Source organism: Tyto alba, unplaced genomic scaffold (genome assembly GCF_018691265.1).
Source record: "Tyto alba isolate M040663 unplaced genomic scaffold, T.alba_DEE_v4.0 Super-Scaffold_14, whole genome shotgun sequence".
Taxonomy (NCBI): domain Eukaryota; kingdom Metazoa; phylum Chordata; class Aves; order Strigiformes; family Tytonidae; genus Tyto; species Tyto alba.
In genome coordinates this window covers 34856518-34879306 of record NW_024881276.1, presented here as the reverse complement: position 1 = coordinate 34879306, position 22789 = coordinate 34856518, and the positions used below count along the sequence as shown (strand labels likewise).

Sequence of the window (22789 nt, the reverse complement as noted above, 5' to 3'; positions counted from 1 at the left end):
CTGCTAACTAATAGGAAAGAAGGGTCCTAGCATGGAAAAAAGGTGTCCGAGGGTCTTCGTAAGCAGCTCATAAAAGAGGTAAAGTACACAACTGCTGTGCTGATGAATATGTAGGCAGTTACCTTTCAGCCAGCTGGAACACCTTAGCATTGGCAGTTTCATTCTCAGGTAAAATAATCAATGTGTCCATAATCCTGCCCAAATACCCAAAGCTGATAGTGGCAGGATAATAACTGTTGAGTTCATGTTTTTTGAGTGACTGATCTGAGAAGACGAATAGTCACAGGTCTAGAAATGCGCTAACCTCGAAGATATGAAAATATGTCTCTAGAGTTCAGATGAGTTACCTTGTTTCATCTCTCAAATCCTACTTTTGCTGCACTAGACACAGAAGTGTACAACGCTTCCTTCAGACATATAAATTCAGCTTATTGATTTATTTTGTCAGCACAGTGTTTTATACCATAACCAAATTAGCACACTGTACTTCAAGCAACCTTGCTATCACCAAAAATTAAGCAGTTGTCTTTACCTGGGCAAAACTATTTTACATGCATTATTCAGTTCCAGAAATGATACAGGAAATTATCCTCCCTACACAAAATCCATGAGTCTCTACATAGTATCTGAGTAATATCAAGATCGTTTTAAGTTTCTCTAACAGGAAGGAGAGTTCTTTATTTAAAGAGACTTGAAACAGAGTGGAAAGAATGTTTTTTGCCTCTTTCTCATAAAATGTTAATCCAAAATGATAGTAATTTTAGATCTTCATGAAAGTCTCTATAAGATGTTAAGAACTTGAAACATAACGGTGGTGCAAACATTTATGAAACTCTTTTGTTTATTGTGCATCATTTCCTCACCACAATAATGCTGTTGTTCACTGTTGTATAATTTATCTTAGTGCCACTTTAATTGTGTTTTCAGTGTTCTTATGAAAGCATCCTATTTGGAATAATTACTCACTTTGGAGATGATCAGTAATTTGGTTCATGAGCACCTCTGAAAATTACCCTGTCTGCAGAAGGCATTTTCCTGCAAGTGCAACATACTGGGTTTGCAAGAAGAGGTACTTTGTCTTTTCTCTTTTCCTTTTCTCTCTTCTTTCCTGTCCCCTCAAAAATTTGATAATTTCTCTAGGAAATGCCAATTTCCTTACCCCTCTTCACTAGTTATTTCTAGACACAGGATCTCTCTGTGCTTTCTTTGTAACTGTGCCATTATCATAAGTTCCCCTAAAATTCTCAGCTAATTTTAAGGTGCTTCCTTAACATTTCAGTTTAGGTAAGACAAGTAAGCAAATCCATCTGGATCTCTTGGCAACTTGGGTGTCCACGGGGAAACATGTATTTCAGTATAAATATCCATTATGGAATCATCATCAAGATTTAAGTTTCTCTATTTAATTACATTGGCGCTGAACATGTAATCAATTTTAAAATAAAGTAAACCTTGCAAAAACACCACGGAGATGTTTCTTGACAAACAAGTTCAGTCACATCACGTTTACAAATCCTCAGTTTTTGTAAACTGACTTGAGTGCAGTGGTGACAGCTTAAAACAGTTCTGTTGCCAGAGCCTAATTTTGCCACTTCCATTCATACCAGCTGATAGGCTACTGCATAAACAATCTCACTGAACCAAACAAGTGAGTAACACAGGTGAAAATTAATTCTTGCTGTCTTTTTGCTAACTTCACAGGTAGTAGAACTTTGTAGGAGAAAAGCTGCATATGACAGCACAGTTGTGAAAGCTGAAGGCTATTGTGTGACAGATATATCCACTTAGATTCTGAGTACGGCATCCCATAAGATATAAGGTACTAATCAAACTTGTATGTAATATTAGGTAATATTTTCCCTTCTTTTCCCCTGAGATTTTTCTGGCTGCTCTTTTCAGTCACTGGAGTTGTATTTTAATTACTCTGAGAACCTATTAAAGGTGATTTCCCCACCTCTGGAATAACTGCCCTGACAGAAAGATTATTATACTTCTTGATGTTGCACCTCTTGGCTGTATACATGGGATAATACTCACTGTAGTTCATTTCTGGTCTTGTTATTAAAACTTACATAGCATGCAAATGTGTTTGTTTTCTGCCAGCATATTTGTTACACACGTGATATTATCTAGAAATCCATGTGATATTATCCATGTTTTCTAATTCCCTAGTCAAAATATAGCCATTAAAGTCCATGTCAAAATCCCCTCTGCACGCTCTTTAAAGAAAAATGCTATTAGCCAAAAAAATGGCAAATACTAAAGGTGTGGTGTTATCAATACCGATTAGTGTTTTACAGCACTTTGAAATGCTCATCTTTTGGTTCATTTAATGTATGGTCACAAACACCAAGAGTCATATAGATACAGATGGTGGAAAAGCTGAGCACTTTTTCTGCGTCTTTCTAATTCCTGTTTGCATGACTTCAGTGTGATACACAGTTGTGGTTCACTATGATACACTTTTTTATTGACCTGTCTTCTGTAACAAATGAGTTGGTCCATAAGCAGCAGAAACAATGAAGCCCTGCATACATATGTACTTTGTCCCCTCCCCTCCTCTCTGTCCCTCCACTGCATGGTCTTGGGATCTGTGCATCTACCTTTCAGGTGGTAAGCAATGTGACAGAGTGCTTGGAGCTATGTGTCTACTGATGGACAAACCAGCTGCTGCCTCTTCCTTCAGTGAGGTCTCTGTATTTTGCAGCACTGCTACAAGAATGTGATTATCTTTGAGATTTATATACGTTTTTTCTTGGGTTACTCCACTGCTTCAAAGAGGCAAAGAGCATGTTCCTCTCTTCCTTGAGAAGCCAGACAAAAAACAGATTTCTCCAAATCCTGTAGCAATACAGTGTGGACAGTCTACACGGCAGGCCCTGTTCACTGCTGCAGAGAAGCATGTAGGCAGGCTTCTTGGGAGGAGGAATCCTCTTTGGAAGCAAAGCATCCTCGTTCCATTTCAAAGGAGCAGGAACTGGCCACTCAGATCTGACACTGGTGCAATTCTCATCGTATTTACAATTTAAAATAAGAAAACTTGAGATATCAGCATTCTTTTGATTATATTTCGTCATTGTGGAGCAAGAGACTTCCTACTTGCTTCTGGATTGTGTCTTGGTGGGGTGTCTGCTGTACGTGGGCTTCAATCCTTGCATCTGTGCACCTGTGCAGATCAAAGTGCTTCTGTACTACCTTTGGCCCTTAATTAAAGCAGATTGTAACAGATGTTCAGGTATGCATAAAAGTTAACTGGTTTTATTTATCAATACTGTTTTTATTTTCTCTATTTTTCCACTTTTGCTGGATGCTAGTGCTCCAAACACGTTAAAACCAAAGATAAATTTGGCATCCCACCCACTTCATAGTGAGAGTTTCTTGCTTTTTGCCCAGGAAGATTTCTATTTAGAGGTTTTTATCTAGTATTTGTTTTCGCCATCTTTCTCTATTGATCTATTAACAATGTCTATTTCTGTAGTCAAGTGCTGGGGCTGATGGAACCTTCTTACTCCAGAAAACTCGTTTACCAAAACACTTAATTTTGTTGCGCTTTCCTGAACCTGCACCAAAGGCCCCAGCCAAAAGTGTCTGCAATTAGGCATCTCTCCCAACATTCGGGAGCAGAATGGCTCCTAAATATAAATCCAGTTCTCACCTAAAAGGCTTTGCTGGAGCTGCCATATTTTGGATTTCCAAAACCATATGAGGAATTACAGTTCCATTCCCACTTAAATATACATGAAAATGAATCTGTTCGTTTTATACTAGGTTACAAAAACCTTTCAAGAGAAGGGCCACGTGGTGTGTAGCTGAGCAATAAGGTTCTGATTTATGTGGTGTATTCACCAGCCAACGGCACAAAGCTCCCTCTCTCCCCTCTACCAGCATTTTCTGCACACATTCCCAAGCATACCAAGACATCATCTTCTGAGCAAAGACCTTCAGTTTTATCACCCACCTTGTTGATCCCAGCAAGATCTGACTACATAATTTCTGCCTCCTCCAGTTCATCATTTTGTAAGGCTATCATGCAGCAAGAGTCAAGCTGAAGATACCAATCATGTCATTGGTATTAGTTTTCTGCAAAGGGGCTTCTTGTCTGCCTCCCCCTACCTGAAACCCAAATCCTCTCAAAAATGGCAAGAGAAGGGTTGGAAAAATTATTAGGGATGTGTTAATTTGGATTAATCTTCTATTAACGACTATCATTGCTGCTTCACATTAATATAAATCCACTTCTAACTCATTCCATGTATCACACAGGTGGCAAGGTGACAAATTTATAGAAGCTGCTTTGGAAACCATAGCTTAATTAACCTCTTAATTAACTTAATTCAAAGTCAAGCTGGACAAAAACCTCTTCAGTTTTTTTGTTTGTTTGTTTGTTTGTTTTCTCTCAGCACGATCCTCAGTGAGACACCACTAGGCATCAAAAAGGCAAGCCATTTATTTTTTTATCGGCTTTATTTCACGCAACCATAAATAGCGGAGTTACTTCCCCCCCCCTCGGTACCAGTAACAAAAAGTGGAACCAAGTGAATTCCTCGGCCGCTCCCCGGGCAGGTACCAACCCGGCGCCGTGAGGGCAAGACGCCCCCCGCGCCAGGTCCACACGCCAACGGCCGGGCCTCGCGCGGCCCCCGCGCCGGCAACGCTCCCCCACCGGCCGCGCATCGGCGGCACGCGCCCGGCGCCCCCTCACGGAAAAGCCTCGCGGGCAGCGGCTGGGGCAGCCGCCGCCGCCGGGCGCTACGGGGGGCAAACGGGGGGTGCCAGGGCCGCGCCGGCCCCCTCCGTGCTCCCCCCGCGTCGCTACCCCAGCCGCAGCACCGCTCTGGGCGCTCCCTGCCCCGGAGGCTGATGCTTCCCAGTAGGGTTCTCCGCCGAGCCGCCACCTTTCCCCTGAGACCGTCTCCCCTTAGGCGACGGCGCGAAGAGCGAACTCCGCGGGCCCGCGGTGGCGAGGCAGGGGAGTTGCCTCACCACCCCCCCCCCACACACACGCCGCTCCCGGCGGGCGGGCGGGCAGTCAGGCTGCGAAGCTTCGGCCGCCTCCCAGAGAGGCGGAAGAATCTCCTCCTCGTCGGTGTTGCGGCCCTGCGTGCGGCGCGGAGGGATCCGCGCGGGCCGCCGTGTGCCCGCCTCCTGCGCGGCGGCCGCTGCCTCCCTGATATAGTGCGGCGCGGGGCGGCGCAGGCAGGCACTTGGCGGGCGGCGCTCCGCGGGTGCGGGGCTGCGCGGGCAGCGGCGGCGGCTTCGGCTGGGCTGGTCGAGCACCTCCAACTTGGAACTGTCCACCAGCGCGAGCTCCTGAACATGAGCCTCTTGCCTCTCTACCTGCTCGGATTGCTCCTCAGTAGCGGGCAAGGTAGGAGCGGGGCTGCCTTCTTGCTTTTATTTTTTAGTTCTTGTTCTTACCTATAATCGTCTGCTCGCTCAGGTTAACGTGTAACCGGGAAAAGAACGGAGAAAAAAAAAATTAAAAGAATGGTTCACCCTGGAACCGAATTAAAAAGGACCTAAAACTTGCTTTATCGCTTCTCCTCCCCCCCTTCCCCCCCCGCCCTTTTTTTTTTTTTTTTTTTTTTTTGAAGTCTTCAGGAGGTATGGTTTATGAGGAAAAAAAAAAAAGCTGGAAGGCGCTAAGTGCGCTTAACTGCTTTTCATGGGGTTTCGACTGGTTTTGAGCGATAAATATGGGAGATCAAGCGATTTAAATATATATATGTATATATATATGTCAGGGATTGTGCTTTAAGATACGCGTTTCCCCGAGGTGAGGTGGGCAACGTGGGCTTAATTTTTCGGACCAGAGCTGCCGGCGGAGCCAGGGAGAAACCTGACCCGAAGTCTGCCTGGCGGGGCTTCTCTTGCGAACACTGTCCTTCTCGGTCTGCGGGGACCCCCAGCCTCCCGGCCCAGGGGGGGTGGTGGGGCTACGGCCGCGGATGCAGAGACTTTTTGCCGTGGAATAAAGCGGTGGAGGCAGGTGTGTGCGCGGAGACGGGGCGTGCTGGGGCTGCGCCTCTGGGCACGCTTCGCCGTTTGCATATGTATGTGCACATCCGTGCAGCGCTTCCTAAAACACGGGTTTGAGGGGGGGGGGGGGGGGAATACGTGTGTGGTGTGGTGTGGCTGGGTTTTGTGGTTTGTTGTGTGTGGGTTTTTTTACTATTATTATTATTATTATTATTATTATTTTTGGGTGGTGGTGGTGGGGAAGCGGTGTGCGTGTTGAAATATTTCGTTATCTAGGATGTCACCGCTGCGATCACTTGAGGATTTGCGCCACTTTAGGAGAAGGGGAGGGGAAGGGCCGGTGGGGGGGGCGTTCGTGCGTGGCGCGGCGTGGTGCGGCCCCGGGCGAGGGGCAGTTGGGGCAAGTTTCCCACGCCCGTTGCGGACCGGGCTGCCCGTGCCCCCTCCGGAGCGGGGCCGCCTGTCCGCGCTGCACCGCCCGCACTTGCGGGGGTGGCCGCGGGCCCGCGCTCGGCGCTTTTTTCAGGAGGTTTTAGGGGAGGAAGGCGGGGGGAGGGGGGGGGGGGCGGGATCCCGAACGCAACAGCCCCCACCCCACCTGGGTGGCGGCGGCGGCGTGGGAGCGGCGGGGACCGGTCTTGGGCCCCCGGTGCCGCCGCCTGGCAGCAGGGGGCGGCAAAGCTCCGCGGCGGCGGCGGTGCGCGGGCACTGCCCCGCGCCGGGACGGGGGCGGCCTCGCCCCCTCGCCGCCCCCGGGGAGGGATTTTTTTGGGGGGGTGAGGGTGGAGTGAGGGGGCTGGGCGGCCGCGCTCCGGGGCGCTGAGCTGGACGTCCCACCCAGGCGCTGCGTGGTGTCTTGTGAGGGGGTGGTGGGATCTGTTGCGCTTGAGAAAGGAGGGGGTGGGGGGGAGTGGGTCATTATGCCATGAGGCGTTAAGACCGCGGCTCTGAAGGTGTCCGTCGGTGCATTTATCGCTAAACCTCGTTACCGAATCTTGTCTCGGTGAGGAGTTGCAAAGAGCCACCAGCTGTTCTCAATTTATATAGAAATGCTTCTGTGCTTTTGCCACCTCGGGATAAGCTCTGGAGGTCTCCCGATTAGCGGCGGTTCAGGAACAGTCCGGAGGCTTTTCAGCATAGCCAACACTGGGGTGGCAGAGGAGGAGAACAAGAAAGCGTCCTTCAGGCTTTGCGTTGATCTGCCTGCCTAGGTGTAATGTGTATAGAGATGTGGTCTGTGGTTCCTCTAATGGAGTAATGGTAGAAAGCTAGTTTGTGAAGTGTGATTACTGCAGCGTAGGAGGATTACATAGTTCTGGTATTTTACTATCATGAATGTCAGGAGATAAATAATGGAGTGAAATTCTACGTGCTATAAAACCGAGTGTTAAAAATTATAGAGGGTTAGATATGAGGGGGAGATGCAAAGAAGAGGAGAACTGAATAAATCTAATATTAATAGTAAGTTGCTATTAGTCTCAATTTACTTAAAAAAAAAAAAATCTATTTAAAAAGAGTGAATTGTATGGGTGGGGGGAGCAGTAAGATTTTTGAACTGGCTGTAGAAATAACAGGAACATGCAGCCTCAATCCATAGCAAGAGATAGTAAATGGGAGTGGGAAAACATCTGCATATGGAAAATATTTCCATTTAGGTTGTTAAGGGAGAAGAATAATTTTACAATTTTTTTTTTTTTTTTTTTTTTTTTTTTTTTTGTATTGTGTCATCATGATGAGGGATTTACTATGCATTTTTGTATTTTTTGACACCTCCTTGAAGTAATCTTTAAAATTGCTTGAAGTGATTCAAATCAATTGAGAGGCTATTGCAAAAGCTTCTGGGGTTTATCTGCTTTTGGGAATTCAGTGGCGGAGAACACATCATCAACTAAAGGTTGTGATGTTTGTGAGGGTTTTTTTTGTTCATTTGTTGTTAGAAAACCAGTATTTGACTATTAAATGATGATTATGACTTTTTTTGATGTTAGAGAGGAGTGTGGATGGTTAAGAAATAGTGACTAGATTGGGGTCATTTGCTTTGGAAATATTGCAAGTCTTATGTTGAAGATTTGTATTTCTGAGAATATAGGTGCAGTAGATTTTATGAAGAATGACTGAAGCTTTTTCTTCAGGAAGTGCTGGAGTTTAACACTGGGGAGAGGGACTTGTGATATATTTGTTCCATTTCAGAAAGTCAGAGCAGTCTGAAAACAAATAACAGATGGGGGAAACCCCTCCCCCAGCCCCTTAAGTCAAGACCTTATGAATGTCATAATTATTTACCAGGGCCAAATATTCCCTCTCCTGATTTCATCACAAGGGAGGAGTTTAACTGGCAGTGTTGTTACACTGAAACAAAAGGATTTTTCTTCTTAACCTTTCAGAGCTGTCCTGACAATTCATTCAGAGTGGAAGGCCCAAATTTAATTAGCTTTGCTTTAATAAAAAATGAAACAAACCATAAACACACAGCCTTTCTACCCCAAACTGTCAAAATAGCCTACTCCACTCTGTAAATCTGTTTTTCAACATATGTAGTAATACAGCACTCAGTAGAAGAGGCTTCATTGTTTTTTACCAGTGCTTGAGGACGCTAACTTAAAGTGGATGAAATGGACATCTTCACAGATTGCAAAATCCTATTTCTTTTACCACTCTGCATAATACACGTTTCTTTAAGTTGTAATATAATATGTTTTGCTTGTAGAAGGTAATCTATTTTGTGCTCATCCAGGAGATTTACAGGAGTGAGTACTTGTTCAGTCATTGTGCTTTAAGTTTCTTCTTTTCACTGCTTTGATACTGAGTTTGTTTTTGTTTTGTGTGGTTTTTTTTTTTTTTTTTTTTTTTTTTTTTTTTTTTGTCTGTTTTTTCCTGAAGACTTTATCTTTACAAATGCTTATAAGGGACTGTTTGCTATTAAGGAGCATTCCCCAAAGAGAGATGCCTGTGTGTTCAGCTTATTCACCACAATGCAGTCACTTTCTAGAATACTGCTTCTTTCTGCTTTCTGCGTAGGGAATCCATGAAACTTGGAGTTTTTGAAATCGATTAGTTTGTCTACTGGTTTAAGTGCAACTAATATTTTATTCCAGTTGTATACCGAAATCTGAAAGATGTCTTGAGACTTCAGTTAACCACTGTTTTCTGCTACCACTTGATTTATACAACTGCATTAACATTGAAATATATCTACTACCTTCTCTTCTCCTTTTCACCCTTCAAAAAAAAAAAACAAACCAAAACAAACAAAAAAAAAACCCACAAACCAAAAAGTAATGTTTTATTTGCTGTGTTAGCCTATGTAACTCCTCTTCAGGTGAAGATGAGAATCAAAATATCTGCCTGAAGATGAATATCTACTGAAGAAGGGTTCTAAAAGATTGATTTAAGAATGGATGTTTGAGGAATATGTAGAGAGTTTTGTTTCATGTACTCCTATACAAAATGGAGGTAGAGATATTTTTACCATTTGCAGTGGCTCTAAATCATGAAATGTATGAAAGATAGTCATAGAGATAAGGCTTTAAAGTCTTTTCTAAGAGGTTGAATAGCATCATTCTGACTGTTTTTTTTTTTTTTTTTTTTTTTTTGTTACCATGCAGTTCCTGTATTTGTTTAGGTAACTAATTATTTTTATCTATGGGAATGTTATTGGGCTGTTATGACTGACTCATGTATGATTTGCTTTTCATGGCCTTCTTTTTTAACAAGTATTTTGAGAACAAGTACTGTATTTGTTTGCCCTTTCATTGACCTTTTCTTTGAGGCACCTTTCCCAGGTGATTCATGTTACTTACTGATTTTCTTCCAATTTACTTCAACAATCCCCCAGTTACATTCAGCACATGCCACTTGATTCCAGCACAATTGAGTGAAGTTAATATGACATTTTGGGAAACACATGTTTTGACTACACTGTTATTTGTGACTGTGAGTTGAAAGTCCACTGTTGAAAGAGTAGGGCATAGACTTCTCCAGATAAAGAATCTGGATAATAACTGGTATTTGTATTTTAAGTAACTTATACCAACTAACTAATGCCAGATGTTTTATTTGGGGTTTTTTGTATTTTTTTTTTTTTTTTTAGCACACACATTTGCTTTCTAAAATAGGGTCACTATACTTGATAAAGCGTATCCTGAGATTTTTACATGTCACAGGTCAATTGAACTTTTTTTTGATGTGTCTTGATATTCAGAAATGGGAGGGACAGGAGAGAAAACTTACAGATATCCTGATGTATTGAAATCTGAAGGTTCATTGGAGTCTGATATTCTGGATCCAGGGCTATTGGTATCTAATATATTTTATCATCACTTTTTGTTTTGACCTAATTATGTCCCACCCCCTCCTTTTTACCCCCCTTAATGTATTTAACTGCTTTCTAGTTTAGGTATTTGATTAAAATAATTCAATTTTTGGTAACTAGCTTAAAATTTGGAATAATTTTGAATACTAAATAGAACTTTCAAAACACTACTTGCTGTTACTTGAAGAATAAGAGGATGTTCAGCTTCAGTAACATAATTCTGCATTCTTTCACAAAATCTTTTTATTGCTTTTATAGCTCCGTTTCTCTTAATACTGTGACTATGGCTTTGGATATTTTGAAAGGATAGGAGGAAAATTAAAAGAATTAATTTAAAATAGTAAGGTATTCTTCAGATGACTTGCGTTATGCTATAACATCTTGAATGGGCTATCTTCAAAAGTAAAGGTATCAAGCCTTCTTATTTTTGTTACACGGCTAAATTTTTATATTAATTGTTATCATTTGACTGATGATATCGTTAATTAGAGAAGACATTTTCTGACTTGCTCTGCTGTAGATGAGCTCATGAATCTGCATCTTAATTTACTGAATGAAAAGAATAAAAGAATTAGAGGAATAAAAAAGAACATAGGGAGAGTCATTTATCTGGCTATAGCTATTTACGGTGACAGCCTATGATATTAAAATATTTTTGCACTAGAAAAGAAATCTATTTAAAATTTACTAAAAAATATGTAGAAAGGAAACAAAGAGTACATGTATATACACACGCCTACTTTTTAGAAAACCTTGATTAACTGAGCCTTTGAACAGCCTGCCTTTGAGTAGCTCCATGGAAGCACTGTTAGTTGCACTAATCTAGAGGCTGTCCCACTGAGCAGGAGTCAGTTGACTTCAGTAGGTTTTGGGGCTGTGGAGTATGTAAAAGCATCTCTTGAAATGACAGGAGGTAAACAGATTGCGTTTCTGAAATATTGATTGGTGATGCTGTTATGATTTAGGAAGTTCTGATTGACAGAAAACTTCTCTTTACATCTGTGCTTAGAAATCTAGATCATTAATGACAAGACATGAGAGTAGTGGCTTGAACTACAAATATCAAGTAAGATCTACTGCACAATGATATATTTATAATGCTATTAAATATGAAAATTACTGAGCACTGAGGCCAAACTCTACAGATTATAGTCAGAGGAGAATTTCCATTGACTTAAGTGTGTGTTTGCATGAGAAACAAACAGGACCAGTTCTTTAAAAAGCAATTATTTTACTGTCTCAATTTGTGAAGAAGGTAGACAGTGAAGTATATCAACTAGAATTCACTACCAGGTTTCTACCTATTTAAGAATACCATTACCATTTAAAAAAACAAAACCAAACACCTTCTGAAATGTTCTACCTGTTTTCTACTGCTTTTAGAAAAAGAAAGAACCAGTTGTTGGATTTCATCTGTTCTTCAATATAATAGACAAGAAGCATTGCAAAGAGATGCAAATGAAGAGATAAGTCTTTTAAAAACCTCTTTGAACAAACAAGTAGTTTTTGTAAGCCTGGAGATATATTAACCAAGGCTGTCATTTGTCACCAGTTTCCATGATCTAAGTATAATCTTACCTGAAATAGACAGCTTGTGGATGGACAACACCCAGATAAAGTTGAGAACCAATATTAAGTACTATGGGGAGTTTAGTTAGCTTCTTTATTGGTCCTGCCTATCATTACTCTTATCCAAGTACTATGTAAGTTCCTTCAAGAACTGACTTTCCATAAAAAGTGTAAAACATTGACATGTTAATTTATGTTTATTTAAGATGTAGTGGCTGTTCTCCAGAAAAAATAGAGAGGAATAGAAGTGACTCTTTTTCTCTTTGCCCAGTTATATTTTATCTCATAGCTAAGTGTTTATTTTGACTTTAGAAGGGCACACTGGTTTTTATTTAGTGTTCTAATTACCTGAGTAGTATTGCTAAACAGCAGACAAGAGTTGATGAATGACTTCATAATTCAGCAAAATCCAAAGTAATACATAATATACATGTAGCATCTGAATAACTTACTAGTGTATGAATGAAAAATCCTTTTTCAAAATGACCTTTCCAAATAGCTAATATTAAAGTTGTTATTTACCTTGCAGTTATAGCCTAAGTAACAATACCAGTTGTTTGACCATACTTGGACCTCACGTATGAAATTCATACAAGAGGTTGCTGTCATCATCACTTCGCTCGAGAGGTACCATTTGGAGCATACTGTGAATTCAGTTTAAAATCAAAAGCATGGCCATCAATTTTCCTGCTACTAAACCATTGCACCATATTCAATCAAGCTGCAAGCAATTTCAAACCCATTAACTTTGTAGACCTTTGTACTGCAGCTGAATTTGGCTTGTACGAAGTCAGGTCTATACTTTATTAAGTATTTAAAAAGAGGAAGACATAAAGCAGTGTATGGAGATCTTTGTGGCATGTGTTGCATGTAGACGTAAGCAGGTAGGGAGAGGTAATTCTGTTTCTTACTATGAATGTTTTTCTGTACTGATCGCACAAAATGAATTTTCTTCTTTATTCTAACAGGAAAGATGTAATCAAAACTGAAGTGTTGTTAGGTCAATATTATGTCATTATGTTATCTTAATTAGTCAAAGCAAAATAAATTAAAGACCCAGCGTTTCGGGGGAGAGGGTAGAAAAATCTACTGAAGACCAGTTAACAGGAATAACATAATACATCATTATTTTTAAAGTTCTTGAACATCCCATGCTCAAACTAATGTGCTTACTGGATCAGAGCAAAGATTGATGTTCCAGTGACCTCGATCCAACAGAGACGCAAGACAAGAGTTGTAAACAAACAGGATAAGTACAGAACAAGAACAGTGTGATACTTCTGTCAGTGCACCCTACAACATACAGGGATATGTCAGGTTATATCTGTGTGATCTTCCTTAAAAATCTTGGCAGATCTTTGCATGGGTTTGTTCTTAGACCTGTCAATACTTTGATCTACTTGGTACACTGTGTCAACAACTTAAAGGAAGAATGCTGAAAGAAGCCTGAAAAAAATAATGTTCAGTCTTTTAGTTTGCCGTGTTGTATGTAATGGAGTAATAGTAATTCCTTGCTCAGCTCTTCCATGGCATTGATAATTGTATGTACCATAGAGAAGCTGCACATCTCTTGTGTGACGAGCTCAGAATTACATGTTATATTCATGGACTTTCTAGCAATTTAATTACATTTTTTAGTTTTGTTTAGTGTTTCTTTTTTTTCTTTTTTTTTTCTTTTTAGTATTTTCCTAGACTTTTGGTAACAGTTATTGTAACTTAACAAACGGTAATGTGAAATACTTGAATTTTAAACTGCTCTGCATCAGGCTAATTGTGAAAAAACCTCCTTGCTCATAAGTATTTTTTGCACAGTGTTGCAAGTTCTGCCTTACCAGGGGGTGGGGGCTAAGTGTCTGATCAGTTACCCTGGTAAAATAAATATTGAGAGAGATTTGATGGCTAAGACAACAACTCCCAGGGATGAATGTACACACAGTGCAGGTGTACTTCAAAGAAAATAATAATATTTGAATAAATGGATATAAACTGGTTAAAAAACCCACTTCAGTGTGAAAATTAATTTCTGACCAAAAAACCCCAGTGACTCTGGAGCATTATGAGTGAGAAGGGAGAAGTATGGTTATTCTTAAGATGGTTTTTTATTAATTTATGAAAGGATTACATTTAATGGGTCCCCAGAATGTCCCAGGAGATTCATTCATATGATGTGTATGAAGATATTCTTCATAGAAAGGTTTTCAAGACATGAGAGAAATAATTTTCAAATTGCTGAATGATACTTTCTGGAAAATGTAATTAATTCAGTGTTTCTCATCCATTACGAGGTGTTACGTAGCAGATATTACTACTTATTGCAGTAAGAATTGCCAGAGTTTCTTTGGTACCTGTTGCAAATTCTGTTGGTGTCACTAGATGTTGTCTGTAAATAAAAAAAAAACAAACAAACAAAACAAAACAAAAAAACAAACCCAAAAAATCAAACCAAAAAACAAACCAAAAACCTGCTGTCTTTTTTTCTGGGAAAACATAAAAAAAATCAGGTGCTTCAGTGTCAAACCTTTTTCTTGTTTTTTTTTTTTTTTTTTTTTTTTTTTTTTTTTTAACATCTGAAATGTTTTTCCTTACTTGCTTACATCTCTCAAAGTGGAAGAAAACTGTTCCTAGAAATTGAATCCTTAAATGATACATTTGCATGTATAACAGTAACAGATAATCACAAAGGTGAAAGTGCAGAACATTGAAACATTGTGTTTTTTGCTAATCAGCTGAATAATTTTGTATCAGACATCTGTATTTCACAGTAGAAGGTTTGCTTTCGTTGCTGTTTGCTTTTTGTTCCGGAATTCTACTTTTGTAAGTCTTATCTGGGGTTTGAAATTCAAGAGCAATTACACCTAACTGGACACTGCCATCAGTAGTAAATAATGCAGGAATTCATGTACTCCTGTGCTTTCTTTGTGGGGGAATAATACTCTAACTTTAGATTTATGAAAAAACAAATGCTGACTTTTTCCAGTGAAGACTTGTCTGTGGTATAATATGAATGCTACATCTATCTCTAGCGTAGTTTATTTTAAGAAAATCATATTATGCGAGATGAGTTCTGCTGACAGAACTGTGCACACCCTGCAGCCATGGAACTCCCACTGAAGTCGATGGGAGACTTGTGTGCCAAGAGTACTGTTTCGGGGCTTATACTGATTGCAGCTTTCAGGGTCTGATTGAAGCTTTCAGGAGTTGTATAACTCCCATGTGAGTATGTGGGAATTTTGATTTAGTAAAGAATAGAAAATCAAGCTCTAACTATGTATATTTAAGTAGTGGGCATATTTATAAAGTAGTACGGAAAAAGTGTGGGGCTAATCCAGCAGCACAGAAGAACTAAGAACTAAAGGGGTGTTCTGGTGTGCCAGGTTCTATTCAAGATAGTATGTGAGACAAAAAGGATATTTTTCTCTTTTTTTTATTTTTTATTAATAAACCCAAAGCTATATTGTAAATATTGTAAGCTACTGATTTCATTTTCTCCCTCTAAGAATGTATGAGAAAGTTGAGCTTCATAAAATTAATCATCACTTAGTTGTTGCAGCCCAAGTCATAGCTGTGTTGGAGTTTACCATTCAGTATAAAAATTCATAATTCAGTTTTGGTTTTGAGAGTTTTGATTTACTTGTTTTGGTCTCTGGCTTTGTGATACTAGTCAGAATTGTTCCTTAGGCATTCAGTATTCAGTCCATGCCTGTAGGTCTGACTGTACTGTCTGAGTGATCAGATGTTAAATGGATTTGTGCCAGATTATGGCAGTTCCACACATTGAGTTCAACAGCTTTTAGCATTTAGTCAAAATAATCCTCTTCAGCACCTTTACATTTCTATGAGTGTCTTTGGATTATATGGCCTGTGTACATACAGAATTTACATTGCTGCATTTGAGAACTCATAGGTAACGTTTTCTGTACAGATCTCTTAAACTCCTGGTAGACTTATTCTGATTTTACCATTCTTAGAAGTAAATTTACATTTTTTTTTTTTTTTTTTTAATGTTGCAGTAGTAGCTTTCAGTTCTGAGTGCATGGGTTGTTTACATGCTGCTAATTTTAAAATGAATTTTGATATCACTTGCAAACTTTAGTAGAAATCAAAAGATTCCTATGTGAGTACTAAAACCTGAGGATTCACCTGCTTCGTTCTGTGCAGCTCTTTGTGCCAGATTGATAGCTTTTTTTTTCTTTGTCCTAGGTACATGAACGAACACTTCATCTGTTATATATAAGAGCAGATCTGGATGGGGAAACTATTGTTTCCTGTAAAAATCTTGATGTAAAGAAATATACTTTCCTATGAATCATGTCGTTTTACATTTTTAGCTACTCAAGATGTCATTTAAGAAAAACAACCAACCATAACTAAATAAAACCAAGAAATACTCCTTTTTAAGATAAATCTGTTTGCTGTTAGAGTTCTGATATATATTGTTCTGTGCCTGTTTTAAACCAGGAAAGACAACTGCAGCCATTGAGTGGACTGAAAAATTAAAAGAAAAAGAGGCATTACGTAAATATTATAAAAGCTATTCTAAATATGTCTTTATTTTTTTTTTTTAAGTTGTGATTAGTGGAGAGTTACTATTGCGTTAATGAACATTAAATGTGTTTGTGACTATTTTCCAGACTATGAAGCCGACAGAGTACAGTCCTGAAAGGTTTCTAGATAGTCTCTGTTTTACACCCAAGTCAATGAAAGTTAGTCCTGCAGAAAACCTTTTTTCTGTTCATAACCACACTGAATCTATTACATGGGACCTGCAGGTATTAAAGAAGGAATATCTCTATCTGTCAACCTACAGAATGATCTGTTTCTGCAGTGATGTTCTAATTTTACCTATGGAAATGGCATAATGAATTTTGTAACTACATTTGTGAACATTTGATCAGAAAAAAAGTGTTGTAATAGAAGGGAGAGGAAGAGGGGAAACTCAAGCAGCAGTGAAGAATGAATACCTAATATTTATTGAAGGTGCATGTTTTTTCACTTCTCTCCTTGGTCATTGTTTGTTTTTTTTCCTGTTTAGGTTGTGGCTGTTAAAATTCTGTTTTCATAGTCTAGGTGTGTTTTACAGAATCACACAGTTTCACATAATGGCTCTGAAAGATTTTATTCTTAAGACTGGGAGACAAGCTTTACTTAGAGGTGTCTTCTGCATGACAGGCCTGCTATGGTTTTTGTCATAAGAACACCGAAGACTGGACAAAGGTCAACTGAACTGTTTCCTGGAGATAGTGAACACTGTTTGTAGAAATCATGACATGCTGTGTGGTGTCATTTTCTGTTAACTACTGATTCTATTCTTCTTACTTACTGTTGACTCTTAGGAGACCTTCATCACTTTTCTTGCAAACAGGCTAATACGGGTTTTTTAAAACATTATGAAGAGGTAATCTAAGCATTCTCTCAGGTGTTCATTATATTTGTAAAAACCTCAAATAGCTCTGTCGTTCATATTTCCATTTGAACTGCAGCCACATTTGCAAATGTACATGTGTTCCAGGTTTATTTTGCTTGAAATAGCAAATAAATTTAAAAAGTAATATCTTGAAATTGTTACCTGAAGTTTTTCTGAAATTCAGTCCTAAAAACAGCTGCATATGTATATGACAAAGAAGTACTAAAACAGCAAAAATGAGAATATAAGCCTTTCTAAGCAGTTGCTAGGAAAAAAATGCACAGTGAAGCAAAAGATACTTTTCACAGTAAATACTTCTATATAAAAGAAACATTTGTATTGTCAGTTTGAGTTTAATTGTTCATGAAATATCTTTGCGTAATGCTTAATTCTAACTACATAAAGAATTGCTTTGTGATTTTTTTTTTTTTTTTTTAGTTTTATATTATGAAAATACTTTTGGGGTCTTGTTGTCTTACAAGTAAGATGAGAGTGGAAACAGTTAACCTTCTCAGATTCATTGAGTTAATGCTGAGCTTTGCCCTACATCCGTTTGGCAGAATTTCTTTTTTTTAACCATCTTTCCATTCACTTGTATTGTGCAATGCAGCTGCATTATCTAAACTGAATTTTTGAGGTTCAATGTTAGAGGGGTAAATATTTCTGTGGTAAGATTTTTGATTCAAACCTACATTCGGTAATAGTCAGTTTACAACCTGCAATAAAAAGGGCTGATTCAACTGATAAATTGATTTGTTGGTAATTACAGGCAACAAATAAAACACTTTATCAGTGTGCATTGTACCTGTCTTTTTAAAAGTACATGATCTGTCCATTTAATGTCATATGTATGTATTCACATAATGAAATGTATTATAACTGACACAAATGTCATCTTTGTTAGCCTGGAGATTCTAAAGAAGGCTAAATGAGGATGGAGACTCTGTTTTTTTGTTTGTTTTGGGTTTTTTTTTTTTTTTTGTTTTTTTTTTTACTTCAGAAGTAGTAGGTGAAAACCACTTAATTTTTCTATAAGGTTCTCTAAATAATGTGTTTTTCATAATTATACATTCAGTATTATAGATGAAGTCTAAAATTGCTCCTGTATGCTTGTCTTTGGAGTATACATGCCACCCAGTATCAATAACATACTGAGGAATTCTCAGTATGAAATATACTAATCCTCACAATGCCTCCAGCCTCACCATTGGAAAAGTATGGAGTTAAGTTAGCAGGTCTCTCTGCTTGTTCTCTTCTAGGCAGAGGCGCATGCTCCCAGTTAACTGAAGACAAACTAGCTCCAGATCAAAAACTGACGGCCATTCACACAAACTGTCATTGCGGCTTACTAACATGAGCATAATGTGGTAATTACAGATGAACAAATTGCCATTAGGTTGCATCTGGCCAACTTGGAGCATGCATCTGCCTGCCAGAGATTGTGTTGACATGTCCACAGCAAGATAGATAAAGGTAGGACGGTGCAAGGATCATCAAGTTAAAGAAAACCTAAGCCAGTAAATCTAAATGGCACAGCATTGTCCTTGTGGCACGGAGTGCCCACTCCTGTCAGGAACAGGAGAACTGGAGGAGGACTTCTTACTCCAAGTAAGTAGTTTCATTTGCCATAGGCTGTAACCATGTTGACTACCTGTATTGTCTCCAGGTGTCATTGCATCATACATTTCTGCTGCTGATTCATAGGCACAGCTAGTTTGTGCCACAGCTGTGCATATGACCTAAATAGGGGAGATGTTGCACAGAGCAATAAATGCAATTCAGTCTTCTGAGTTTTTTGGGTACTACCCTAGAAGTTGAACCATCTTTTTGGACAGTCGATGTTATTCCATTAAATTCTAGGAAGCCATATTGACCTCTATTCTAACTTTATTAGGGGTACTTAATGTGGCACATTGTTCTGAGAGTGCCCATGCAGTTTATATTAATGAAGAGTCAAATTTTATTCTATTGGAAGACAGTCTATTGCCAGATTCAAACTAATATAACTGAGAGGGTGTCAGCTACTAGTGAGAAAGGAAATCTCAGCTTTATTAATTCAGTAATATTTGAGAAGTGTTTTAAATTCAAGTCATTACTTTATCTTCAATCAGACTGTATATTTTTTTTCTTCATACAAATAAAGAGATTACATCTGATAAATCGAATACCAACCATTTATAGACAATAGAATAGATAGCCATTTAAACAAAGAATGATTTAATGAAGAAATATGAGAGGCTACAGTTTTCTTGTTAGAACATTGTTAGCAGGCAGGATACCTGGGTTCTCCCGTTGTGAAGCTTTGTGATTTAATGCTCATAACTTTATTTGTGCCTCAGGAATTTTAGGTGTTAATATGACCCAATATATACTCTTTGTCAGTTCAGGCACCAGAAAGAAAAGGGAGATGGTAATGTTGCATTTTATACAGTAATCTATACTTAATATGTTGGATTTTGTTTTAGTTTTGTCATAGTCTGTAAAACAGAAATACTTGAATTTTCCTGTGTTGATTCTGCTAAAATTTGTTTTTCTCTTTGTGTTATAGCCAGGATGTGAATGTGAAGTATTTCTTCATAAAATAAGAAGCCATGCCCCTGTGGATGTAGTTTTTTTCTTAATTGTACTTTGATTTCTCATTTTAATCATGAAATGAAACATAAAGAAACGTGGTCGGGGTCATACAGAAAATCCACTGTGAATCCAGAATGAACCAGGTGTCCTGGTTTCATTCCAGTGTTTTAAGAGTCACTCTGCTTTTATTTTAAGATAAGATACGAGGTCAAAACTGACATGAAAATATGCAGTGATTGTCATTGATTTCACTGTTGTTCTTTAGGGTTGTGCATGCTGATTTGAGAAGCTCTGTCTTAAATGGGCTTTATTTGAGGCTAGAGTGTGTGGTAGGTGTGATGATTTGGCATTTCTTTAGGATTCTGAGGAGTATCCCCAGAAATCCTCATTCAAATCTGCAGATTAACAAGTGGAATGCTTGGTTCTTCTTTTTAAGAAAACAAGGAAGTAAAAAAGAAATGTGTTTGGTGTGAAACTAGATTGGGAGGGGAAGAAAGGAAAACAAACAAGCCAACGCAAAACCAAAAAACCAAAGATCTTATGTAAACTGTAGGGTATTTAAATGCTTATGATGTTCCCCACTCACTATTCTGACACTGCATCAGAAATTACTTTTTTTTTAGTTCTGAAATAATAGCTGCCATCATTTATGTCTTTGAAGAATGAAGGTGAATAACCAAAGTGTTTTCTTTCCATGGTCAAACAGGCTGTTGCAGTGTTCAAGGCTGGTTGTAAATGCTGGACTGGTAACACTGAGTAGATGAAATAGGGTGAGAAAGATGCTGTCAGTATTGGTAGCCTCATAATCTTTCTTCCTTCTTGCAAACTCCATTTACTAAAATTGCCAGAGTGCATATCTGTAGTGTTGGGTTTTTGTATCTATTTTTGGAATAAAGGTAGACCTACTTTTGTTTTGAGTTTTGTTTTCTCTTAAATAAAAGTGGGATGGTGTTACATACCTGTCTTTGTATGGTCCTCAAACACGTTGAACTACTAGTACAAAAATGCTAAATTATTTACAGGTAATATTAGTTTCAAATATGGAAATAGCAAAATAATGATATCAATTATATCATCTGTTAACATAAAAAATAGGCAATAAATTACTTATGTAAACATTTTGAGTGCTTTACAGGGTGCTAAATGCTGGTACAACCTGTGTACATTCTTTAATCCACACAACAAAAGTGGGGAGGGCTCTGAAATGCTGATTGGAAGACGTGTTCCCTGAGCACAAATGAGAACACTGAGTTATTAGGGGGACAAAATTTGTGTTCCCTGCATCGTTTGTACACATAAGAGGTTATCTGTTTCTGCAAATTGATTAGTTGTATAAACAGCAGCATTATTTATTTAAAGTCAAGTCTCAAAGATTTGGAAAAGCATAGTGGAAGAACATGAAGGGGTTTCAAAAAAGGAAAGGTGCAGATAATGTAGCTGTACCTGTACAGGTAACTCATGTATACATGGATGTGTTTTAATGCAGCAGAGTTTGTTTGTGTGTTAGCCATTGGCAATGTAGAGAGCTTGAGACTCAACATTTCAGCAGAAGCTTTAAACATATATATATAAGGGCTGTTGAAATTACATATTTAAAACCAATCATATTTCATAAATTCATAAAATCAATCACCACCTCCTTCTGAGTATCTGTGAATATTCATACTTCTTCCCCAGATGACTTGCAGAAATGATGTGCCTTCCAAATGGATATTTATAGTTGATTCTTCGAAGTCAGTGGCATAACTTTTATAACTTTTCTAGTGCTTGGATTTTGTTCAGTGTATTCTCACTCAGGTACAGAAAGGAATGTTTTGGGAAGCTTCTGCCTGTAGCCATGGTGATAGCCCAAGAAGCAGAGGGGTGGCTCTGCACTGATTATGCAGAGGTCTCTTAGTGGTCTGAGATGTAGTGCTTCTCTACTGGATTCAACAGGGCTAAAAAAAGCTGAACATATTCCTTCCTTCCTGTAGGGACTACTCAGATGAAGAAAATAAGCTAAACTAACGCAAACAAGTTAAATTGTGATTAGCATTGATAGCATTTGCCACAAGAATAACTCCATACAGAAAGGTAGTGCAACTTGGTCAGAGATACAAAGCATTCTTTTTTTTTTTTTTTTTTTTAAGAAGACTCTGAATTTCTCTGTTTATTTGGATCTTGAATACATTTTTTTTTTTGGTTTCTCTGGTCTTAGAATCTTGTCCAATGGGTTTCATTATATTCTTTGGGAAACATGAAAACTGTAAGTCCTTACAAGTTCGTATATCATTTACATGCTACTTGAAAATTATGTGGATAACTTAGTAGAAAGTATCCCTTTTGTTACTCAAATGAAAAGAGCTTTGGTTTTTTTCTCATGTTAAATAGGCTGCTTGACAAGAACAATTATAATTTTATTAAAAGTTACCATTTGTTGTATGTAATGTGTACCTTGATTTTCTAATCTTGATTGTTGATTTTACAGGCCAAATCTGTCACTTTGGAGATTAAGTAAAACATCTCGTTTACCAGTCTTTAATGAAGCATTTTAGAAGAGGGATCTTTTTGAGTGCAAAGTTCGTTGTCATGTTGCTAGTGTGTGTTTCTGACCAGAATGCAAAGTAGCTTTAATCCATACATTCTTTTTTTTGCCTGTACTGGGATAACTGCCAAATCTATGTCAGCGATTAACTTCTGAATGTGTCAGCTGTAACAAATACAGTTCATTGTTTCCTGACTAGTTAACAGCTAGTTAAAAGGCAGGAACAGCTCAAATGAAAGGGGACTACTGTACGTTTTGTATCTAAAATATTCAGGCTGTTAAAACTACTGAGAGAAAGAAAAAAAGTCAGTTGTAGGAGGGATTTTTAGGTAGACAAAAATACTTAACTGATTCTTCAAATCAGAACATGACTGATTGCTAGATAATGAAGTTATATGATGAAATCACGGTCAGTTACAGGTAATTT

General features: G+C 38.6%; 1 protein-coding gene across 1 annotated transcript in view; it reads left to right on the top strand.

Annotated features, from left to right (window-relative positions):
- The first annotated feature begins 5211 nt into the window (after positions 1 to 5211).
- Positions 5212 to 22789, top strand: part of NCAM2 (neural cell adhesion molecule 2) — a 311529-nt gene continuing 293951 nt past the window's right edge. The window contains exon 1 of the mRNA XM_032988334.2: positions 5212 to 5368. Within this exon, the coding sequence (XP_032844225.1) occupies positions 5317 to 5368 (52 nt within the window). The 5' untranslated portion in view covers positions 5212 to 5316. The remainder of the gene's footprint in view (positions 5369 to 22789) is intronic.